Raw genomic sequence first — 10739 nt, 5'->3', positions numbered from 1 at the left:
CATAGGTTATACTTTATAGTGTCATATCATCATCGATATCCTAAGAGACCAAAGAATATTTTGCATTTTTTAAAGAAAAAAAATGATGAATCATCAAGTAGCATGCCTTGTGGCCCTTTTTCATCTCCTCCAAGTTCTGGGGAGCAACCTCCTTCTGAGTTTCAAAGAGTGGAGTCTCAAACTGTAAGAGTCAAGTCTCAAAGAGTCTATTGTGATCAAGAAGTTTATACAAATTCTCTTGAACGTGATCCGGGATTACGTCACCAAATATGCACATATCAAATTAAGAATGTGATAATGTTCGATGAGCATATATTTTGATGCAACACGGAAGCACGGGTTTACGAATCAACAAACGTCTAAACCCGAAAAGATAAACTGAAATCCATCAATGATTGAAATCCACCAGAAAATATAGAAAGTCTCTAAATTTTGATTAATAATATGATAAAACTGATTAATACAATGCCATGAGTTGGCTTAAATGGAAAATCAAGAAACCCTAAAACCGTAGGAAACCCTAGGTTCCATAATATTCCTAAAACTTAACTAATAAGAAAAATAATTAAAATCATATCAGGAAAATAATATCCTGATTGATAACTTTTTCTATAAATAAAAATATAATATAAATTTTCTCAAGAAATTAAGCAACCCAAAAATCCCAACGTTACACCTTCCTTCTTTTCCTAGCAACATAATTGATGCTTAGCTAGAATTTTCCTCTCTTGCACGATTTCCTTCCTCAACATCTGCAACCCATTCAAGAAAGCCTTTAATGCAGTCACTCCCCATAAAGCATGGAACGTTTGCAATGTAGAATTGATGAGGTTGGCTTCGAGCAAATCCACCAGCGAGTTCCCCTTCCATATTTGATATCTCCTCACAACCATCGTCGATGAGGTTTGCGTACCTCCCATTGCCGCTCATCATTGAGAAGGCAAATCCTTGCTCTGAATGATGACCCGCTTTGACACCACTTAATGCAGCACGAAAGCACGAGTTTACGGATCGACAAACGTCGAAACCCGACAAGATAAACTGAAATCCATCAGCGAGAAAATAGAGAAAGTCTCTAAATTTTGATCAATAATATGATAAAACTTATTAATACAATTCCATGAGTTGGCTTAAATAGAAACCCAAGAAACCCTAAAACCGTAGGAAACCCTAGGTTCCAGAATATTACTAAAACTTAACTAATAAGAAAAATAATTAAAATCATATTATGAAAATAATATCCTGATTGATAACTTATTCTATAAATATAAATATAATATAAATTTTCTCAAGAAATCAAGCAACCCGAAAATCCCAACGATACACCTTCCTTCTTTTCCTAGCGCCATAATTGACACTTAACCAGAATTTTCATCTCTTGCACGATTTCCTTCCAACTTTGAGCCACTTTATTTTAATTAATATTTTCCACCATAAATGACCTATATCTCGTCCTACATCATATTCTCTTAGGACCATGTCAACCCATATTAGGGGAATATCCACGCCACTTAGATGGGAATCAAAATCGTCGATTTCAACAATGTTAGTTCAAACAATTCCCTTGGCTTGAGTATTCTATTCATGAAGATAAAGGGTTATGTTTTCCTTGCTTTCTTTTTGATATTGATCACTTACACAAGGCATTCACTATCGGTGGGTTTAAAAATTGGAAGCGAGTTGGTGGAGAAAAATGTGATTTGCTCATGCAAGCAATATAAATTCCCCACATCATCTTGCTATGCAAAAGTGGATGGATTTAAGAAACCCTAGTGAACATATTGACAGAGTGGTGCAATCATCACAAGATGTTACAAAAAATCGGTTGAGACTTACAACCACAATAGAGGCCATTAGATATTTAGAAAATCAAGGAATGGCTTTTAGAGGTAATGATAAATCTTGTGACTCGTCAAATCGGGGTAATTTCATTGAGTTGATAAAAGCTTTTTCAAGAATGAATGTAGAAGTTGAAAAAGTCGTCTTAGAGAATGCTCCTGGAAATACTAAATATATTGCGCCAATGATACAAAAAGAGATCCTAAATATTTTTGCAAATAAAGTGAGGAAGAAGATTCATGAGGAAATTGGGGAGGATGGAAAATTTTGTATTCTCGTTGATGAAGCACTTGATGAATCTAAGAAGGAGCAAATGGCTATTATCCTAAGCTTTGTTGGTCGTGATGGGTTTATTTGAAAACGGTTTTTTGATATTATAAGTTTTCATGACACTAATTCCTCAACTCTTAAAAGCGGAGATTTGTAAAGTGCTTGGTAAACATACCATTTTAGTTAAAAATATGTGTGGTTAAGGATATGATGGTGCTAGTAATATGTGTGGGCAATGGGGTGGCTTACAAGCATTATTTCTCAATGATTGTCCATATGCATATTATATACATTGCTTTGCTCATCGCCTTCAACTAGCTTTAAATGATGCAGCTAAAGTGGTGGGAGTCCTTTATAGATTTTTTTCAATGGTGAATAATATTGTGAAATTTTGTTGGTGCTTCTACCAAACGTCATTCTGAGTTGAAATTGACTCGAAAAGCTAAAATTCAAGGGTTGTTAGAGGCTGGAAAACTTAGAACGGGTAAATGGGCTAATCAAATTCGTTGTTTGCAACGACTTGGAACTACTCGTTGGGGATCTCATTTTAGTTCTATTAGGAGTTTGATTGATTTATTTGGTGCAACTAAGACACTTCTAGACCAAATAGGTCATAATGGACCTACCTCAAAATTTCGTGGGGAAGTTGAGAGTATTTATATTGCTATGATGTCATTTGAATTTGCTTTTGCCTTACTTTTGTTGGACAAAACTATGGGATTCATAGATTTTCTGTGTCAAGCACTTCAAAGCAAATCTCAAGACATTGTAAGTGCTTTGAATCTTGTTTCCAGTACAAAAAAAGAAGCTTGACGAGTTGAGAATTAATGGTTGGAATGATTTTATCAAGACTGTGCTATTATTTTGTGAACAACATGACATTAATGTACCTGATATGAGTGCCTATCATAAAATGGGTAGAGGTCGTTCTGGTCAACAAAAGGATTCTGTTACATTTGAGCATTATTATCGTATTGATGTATTTAATCATGTAATAGATTTTCAGTTGGTAGAATTAGATACTAGATTCCCAGAGCAAACAATTGAACTTTTTTTTTAATCTTAGTTCAACATGTTAGTAGTATGCCCTTAAAGCCAACTAATTATTTGATAATTAATGTTAATGACATCTTTTGTAATGACTTATTAAGTTATTCATGGGCAAGAGCAGTTATTTTCAAAATCATGATTATTCTATATTAAGAAATATAAAACAACTATAGTCCAAGGAATATGAAAGTGGACATGAGAACTATGTAGTAATGAGATTGCATACATTGAGACTTATCATGGTCCCTAGTCATATCCTAAAAAGTTCTTGGTCGTAGGAATATCAATTGGGCATTGATCTTCCGCCAAGACCAATGCACACAATATCTTCTCTAAATGTAGGGAATGACGAGGTCCTCAAGTAATTGAGTGCAGTGACCCCAAGATATGTGCGTAGGTGCTTGCAAGAGAACAAGTGCATTGAACATGATCAAATACATAAGTTTTAGAATGGAAGTCTTTACTCACATGTCAAACTAGAACTCATAGATTGCAATGGTGCAAACTAAATCCTTAGACCTAAGACATCATAGATGTCTTGTGACTATGTTGTTTGTCTTTGAGGACACTATATAGTTGTGTTGTAGAAGACATAATCAAAACGTGTTTATAAGGACTCTCAATAAAGAGAAAGAATACTCCAAGGATATGATTGATCAAATCTTTGCGCAAAGTAGCGGATAATATTTGAAAGAAGAGGTCTTTAAATCTTTCCAGGACAATCATATAAAGGAATAATTCATATAGCAAATTTGTCTTACCCTCTTCAAATTCAATTTGACTTACCTACAACTCTTTACTTTTTGCTTCTACAAATAATACCCTGTTTTTATCAACCAAAACCCATGACTAGGATCCAACTCATCAAATTACCTTATTAAGCTACATATATGAGTTATTATGCTTTTCAAGTTCCCAAAATACCCCTATTTACAATTCAACATGTAAGAGGCTGGTGTTTGAATTTTTGGTCCCCTAATTTATTGTAGTGATCCTTTCCAGGTTTTGTGTCTGCAATTAATTATCCGTTTTGATTATGGGGTTGATTTGCTTAGTCGGACGTTTTGATTATGGTTTTAGTTTGAAGATTGGTGTTTTGATTAGGGTTCCTAAAGGTGGATTTTTGGTTGAGGGAGGGGTTTCTTTTGTTGCCATTGAAGAAATTCCAGGTATTGAAATTTCATTTGAAAATTCCAGAGCATTCGACACCCACTAGCAAGCGTGAGTGGTCTGCCGCCAAATAGCAGGTAAAAAAGTCTCTCTCTTGCATGTACATGGAGCCTCGTCCATTGTTGGTCCTAACCATAGCAAAACCAAAGCAAAACTAGATATCTGGGTATTAGTTTACCTACACGAAATAGATTGGTTTGATTTTTAGTTTTTTAAAACATGGTTATGTACCTACACGAAAATAGATGGGTTTGATTTTTTTTTTTTTTTTTTTTTTTAAATCTGGTTATGTACCTGCAGCAAATATATACATAGAAAAAAGTAATCTGGTTATGTACCTACAACATATATATTCCCATCATTAGTTTACCTACATGAACATAGATGGGTTTGATTTTTGGTTTTTTAACACCTGGTTATGTACCTACAGCAGGTGGATTTTTTAAGTTAATTTTGAAGTGGAATCGAAAAAGGGATTATACTTTTTTGTAACTGTTGTACATGGTCCTATTTTTTTTAGAATCAATTTTTTAGTTTTATACTTTTGTATAGTGATTGTTAGTTGGATGGTTAAATTGTTGGTAGGCAAACTAGTTCACCCCATCATGCCCATTGTGAGAAAGCATGTGCACCACACTTTGAAAAAGTGAATGGTAGGTACCCTGCCCATTTTTAGGTCTCTACCATGCTTCGTAGCATCTCTCATGCTTCATAGTGTACCTAGTTTTGGATAAGTAGTTTTGCTCCTTTAGTGAAATTATTTTGTGATTTGTGCCATACTGATCACACTCTTAGTATGTTAGGTTTTGTCGCACACTACGTGTTTGATGAAACTCCCAAGTGGTTTTGTTTATGTATCATTTTTTGAGATACTCTTGTATCTCAGATGGTTTGATTTTTGGTTTTTTAACACCTAGTTGTGTACCTACAATAGGCAGGGTTTTTAAGTTTATTTTGAAGTGGAATCGAAAAAGGGATTACACTTTTTTGTAAGTGTTGTACATGATCCTGTTTTTTTAGAATCAATTTTTTAGTTTTATACTTTTGTATAGTGATTGTTAGTTGGATGGTTAAATTGTTGGTATGCAAACTAGTTCACCCCATCGTGCCCATTGTGAGAAAGCATGTGCACCACACTTAGAAAAAAGTGAATGGCAGGTACCCTGCCCATTTTTAGGTCTCTCCCATGCTTCGTAGTGTCTCCCATGCTTCGTAGTGTCTCCCATGCTTCGTAGTGTACCTGGTTTTGGATATGTAGTTTTGCTCTTTTTGTGAAATTATTTTGTGATTTGTGCCATACTGATCACACTCTTAGTTTGTTAGGTTCTGTCGCACACTACGTGTTTGATGAAACTCCCAAGTGGTTTTGTTTATGTATCATTTTTTGAGATACTCTTGTATGGGCAATTGTATTTATTTTCTTTCAGTTAGGTAAATTATTCCCATCATTATTAATTTACCTACATGATCATTAAATTATTTTGACATCTCAGACTGTGTGATTTTTTTTTTAATAATCATTGTCATCAAATGAATTTTTTGCTTTTATTATCTTGTGCTTTTACAACAAGCTTTGCTATATATGATTACGTTTTTTTTTTTCTATTAATTTTTTGAGATACTCATGTATACTGATAACAGTTGTGTTCATTTTCTTTTAGTTGGTTAGGTAAATTATTCTCATCATATATAGTCTACTCATCCAACAAACAATAATTTTTCTTTCCCTGTAATAATGTTGGATACTTGGGTAGGTACATTAGTTTGCAAGTTAAGACTAACAATCATTATTTTCTTTGTTACAACAAAAATGGAACCTGTCGTATTTGGAAGATGTGTGTTTAAGGACAAGACTGTTTCGATTCCACTTCAAAGTGACACAACTTTAATGTTGTTGTGTTCTAATATATGTTCAAGATTCAATGAGCTTGAGGTTGGGGCATTTGAGATGACTTACCTCGTGTCGGATCATCCTCCATGTGTACTAGAGACCGACTTAGATGTGCGTGTAATGTATCTATCCTTGATGAATGAGAAGAAATATACAGTTACAATTGCTATTAATGAGTTTCTACAACCTGAGAAGCAAAACAGTGTTGATGATGTGTTTGGTGGTGATGGTAATATGCATACTGCTAAGGACGATTTCATTGGGAAATACGCAGCACCTTCTGGTCATACATACTTGTCTCATTCTTGGAAGAACTACATCAATCATGTGGGTCAGAAGTTTACTGGTGGGGTTATTGATTTTAGAGAAAAATTGTGCAATTATGCCATTGAGAAAGGTTTTAAGGTTAGGTACCTTAAAAATGAAAAAGAGAGAGTGACTGCCCAGTGTTCTAAAAAAGTGTCTGATGGTTGTAGTTGGCGTGTGCATGCGTCATTGTATCCTGCAAATGGGTTTTTTTACATTCGGAGCCTGAACAACGAACACACTTGCAAAGGACGCATCCGTGAACGTACGAGCAGAATGATGTCTTCGAAAATTGTGTCCTCTATTTTGGTTGACCAAATCCAATCTAAACCATTGATTAAACTGATCGAAATTGTCAAGGATTTCAAGAAAAACAATGGGTTGGACATTTCTTATCACAATGCGTGGTACGGGAAGGAATTAGCAAAGAAAAGGGTCCATGGTGATGAGTCATTGTCGTATAAACACCTAGCTTGGTATGTGGGAGCGGTGTTGAGCTCAAACCCTGGTTCACGTTGTATGTTGGAGTGTATAGAAGGATTTAGATTTTGCCAGCCATTATAATTCCTTGATGGGACATTTATCAAGAACAAATGTAAGGGGCACTTGCTTGCTGCTACTGGGAAAAATGGCAACCAAGGTAATGAAACAAGTGGCTTTGACCAAAAAAATTAAATTAAATTTTACGCCACTCTCTGTAGGTAAACTATGATAATTTTTTGTGTATTGGTGTTTTATATTTTGTGGTTTGTTACTAAGCATTCTATTTACAATGTGAAGCACCCACTCGGTCAGTTTTGGTTCTTTTTTGTTGTTGCTATTTACGTATCTTGAAAGGCTAATTTCAGTTTGTGACTTATCTGCTAGTACAAAAAATTGTTATGATCTAATATTGTTATGATAAAAACAGGTATGTATCCTTTAGCGTTTGCAGTCGTTGATTCCGAAAATGAAGAAAATTGGACCTGGTTCCTGCAAAATCTTGCAAAATCTTGCAGAAATTGTCAACCCCCAAGGAAGGACTATTACATTCATATTTGATCGTAACAAAGGTTTGCTTGAAGCACTACCATCCGTGTTCCCACATTCACCACATGCATTTTGCTTCCACCATTTGAAACACAATGTCCTTGCCAAGTATCCATCATCATTGGGAAAGACATATCGTGATTGGATTGTTCATCTTTTTGGTAAGTGTGCATATGCTCCAACTGAGGACGCATTCGAAATGCATATGAGAACGCTGCAGGAGGAGGGTGGTGCTATAATAAGAGAGTTTTTGAAAAACCTTCCGAAAGAAAATTGGTCAGCTGCTAACTTCCTAGGTAAAAAGTTTAAATACCATTGAAGCCACTTGCTGTACCTTAAAAAATGCCATATTTTTATAGGCATTTAACTGCTAGTGTTTTAGATTTTGAGGTTTGTTCCTTACAATTATATTTTATAGTGTTATGCAGCTACTCGTTTTTTTTTTTTTTTTTTTTTTTTGCCTTTCTACTATCTTTGGCTCATGAAATCCTAATTACCAGGTAAAAAATATGGTGAAATGTGTTCCAATGTAGCAGAGTCCTTTAATGCGTGGATTGTAGACTAGTGTCATTTGCCCATTTACCAGTTGATAGATGGTATAAGGATCAAAATTATGGAAATGATTGCTCAGAGGCGACGTACAGCAGAAGAATGGAACACTTGCCTATGTCCAGAAATGGAGACAAGGTTAGAGGAATTATTGGATAGTGGACGTCATTGGGACGTAAGTCGTTCCAGTGAGTTCTTGTTTGAGAGGTTCATGGCGAGGACTCTGTAATGGTATACTTGCAGAGTCATACATGTAGTTGCCGCATGTGGCATATCAAAGGGTTTCCCTGTGTGCATGCATTTGTGGCAGTAATAAAAAATGATGGGAATCCATTTGATTATGTGGAAGAGTTTTTCACGATGGAATATTTTAAAAAGAGTTACGACATACCTATTCTTCCCATACCAAATATTGATAGGCATGCACAAGAGGATTTGGGGGAATTTTTTGTGAACCCGCCCAAATTTGATATTTGTTTGGTCCAAAACTTGTTTTACCAAAACAAGCTTTTTGTTTTGTTATTGTTTTCAATTTGAGAAAACTATCAGCAATGATTCATCATTTTGTTTTATCACACCGTTATTATGATGACATCTTGTAGGTCCACTGTGTGATGTTTCTTTTTTATTATGGTCATCAAAGATATTTTTAACTTTTACAACAGGTTTTCCTATACATGATTCCACTACTACAAAAAAGGCAAAAGACGACGGGAATTCACCGTCGTGAATTTGGTTTTCAAACCGTCGTAAAATCGATCGACGTCTTTTGCAAAGTAAAACCACGACGCGAAATCACCGTCGTTGTTATAACAAACAACGTCATTAACAACCAAACAACCGACGTCTGTATACTGAAAAATGAACCAAAAAATTGTCCTGGAGAAGAATAGACGACCTATTTTATACAACCTCCGTCGTGTAAAAGAATACAATACGTCTTTAAATAAATAAAATATGACGTTATTAAATCATACGACGTCCAATGTATTTATATAACCGTCGTGCAATAGTAATGCCACTTCGTTTTTTACATTAATATTGACGTGGAAATAGCGGTTAGGGTAAATCACCGTCGTTGTTATAACAAATAACGTCATTTACAAAAAAAAACCGACGTCTGTACACTGAAAAATGAACCAAAAAATTGTCATGGAGAAGAATAGACGACTTATTTTATACAACATTCGTCGTGTAAAAGAAAACACTACGTCTTTAAATAAATAAAATATGACGTTATTAAATCATACGACGTCGAATATATTTATATAACCGTCGTGAAATAGTATTGTTACTTCACTTTTTCCATTAATATTGACGTGGAAATAGCGGTTAAGGTAAATCACCGTCGTTGTTATAATAAACAACGTCATTTACAAAAACAACCGACGTCTGTATACTGAAAAATGAACCAAAAAATTTTCATTTAGAAGAATAGACGACCTATTTTATACAAACGCAGTCGTGTGTATGTATATACTACGTCTTTAAATAAATAAAATACGACGTTATTAATATTTACTACGTCTTATATATTTACATAACCGACGTGGAAAATATGTTAGGCTCATGACTTACGACATATTTATTTCTATAAACGACGTAGTATGTGATATACAACGTCGTGATCATGTAAAAGACAGCCGTGTTTCTCTATTTATACGTCGTCTTTAGTAAAATAATAGTCGTCTAATCCATCCAAGACGTCGGTATTATTGTACTGAAGTCATGTTATTTGTAATTACATGTCGGCTCTTTATCCTTCTCCGACGTGATATCGTTAATAACTGTTTCACAATAACGTCGTCTTTTTTCACTTTTAGTTCGCTTTTAGACGTCGGTTAATTCAATGCCGTCGTTGAATGCTCCAAAACGTCATTTTTGATTGACAATTTTATGGCAACAGACGTCTGTTTTTCACAGTTTTATAAGGACCGTCGTTTTATAATACTGAACCAGTATTTTATGTACTGATTGTTTTGTGTCCAAAACCTGCATAATGAAAGTGAAGAAAACACATTACAATTTATTGCAAAATTAATGTCATACAGTAGTGCTGTTTAGGGCATAAATAATTTCATAAATTACAAGAGCATCATTCAATCCATATATCTTCACACCCATCTCGAATATTTTGACTCCCAAACTCACCCACTAGTTCATCAAATGTGTCAACATTTGGCATCCCTCTAGTAAATGGCTCACACTCAATTCTCACATCACCTAAGACATCATCACCAATAACATCATCATTATATTCTCTATTAGGCGCTGATAACACTACCGACCAACCATGATGCATCGGGTCGTCAACAAAAAATACTTGTTTGACTTGAGAAGCCAAAACAAATTGGTCATTCCTATGTCCAATTTTACTCAAATCTACAAGGGTAAATCCAAGTTCGTCGACTACAAGGCCGGAAGTACTATCTATCCAATCGCACCTAAAGACTGGGATTGTAAACTTTTGGTAGTCAAGGTCCCAAATTTCTTGAATGACACCATAAAAACCCATATTTGAGAGAATTGGGTTTTTATCCTTGGCACTAGCAACTTGCATGGTATGTGCAAGTAAATAAACTCCACTATTTTGAACTGTCCGCACATCATCTTGTGCCTTGATGTTAAATTTAAC

General features: G+C 34.9%; 1 protein-coding gene and 1 pseudogene across 1 annotated transcript; both read left to right on the top strand.

Annotated features, from left to right (window-relative positions):
• Nucleotides 1-1753: 1753 nt before the first annotated feature.
• Nucleotides 1754-2197, top strand: LOC148297594 (uncharacterized). Its single transcript, XM_088247705.1, has one exon. The coding sequence runs from the start codon at nt 1754-1756 to the stop codon at nt 2195-2197; it is 444 nt and encodes a 147-aa protein (XP_088103831.1).
• A 3942-nt stretch (nt 2198-6139) lies between these two features.
• LOC148297593 (uncharacterized) lies at nt 6140-8641 on the top strand (annotated as a pseudogene).
• Nucleotides 8642-10739: the final 2098 nt, after the last annotated feature.

This window comes from Prunus avium, chromosome 1 (genome assembly GCF_965620075.1).
Source record: "Prunus avium chromosome 1, drPruAviu1.hap1.1, whole genome shotgun sequence".
Lineage (NCBI taxonomy): Eukaryota > Viridiplantae > Streptophyta > Magnoliopsida > Rosales > Rosaceae > Prunus > Prunus avium.
Note: the sequence above shows the minus strand (reverse complement) of the source record. Positions and strands in the feature narration are given on the sequence as shown.

What these genes read in the sequence shown, in the direction of transcription:
- LOC148297594 (XM_088247705.1), top strand. Translation starts at nt 1,754, where the DNA reads ATGGATTTAAGAAACCCTAGTGAACATATTGACAGAGTGGTGCAATCA.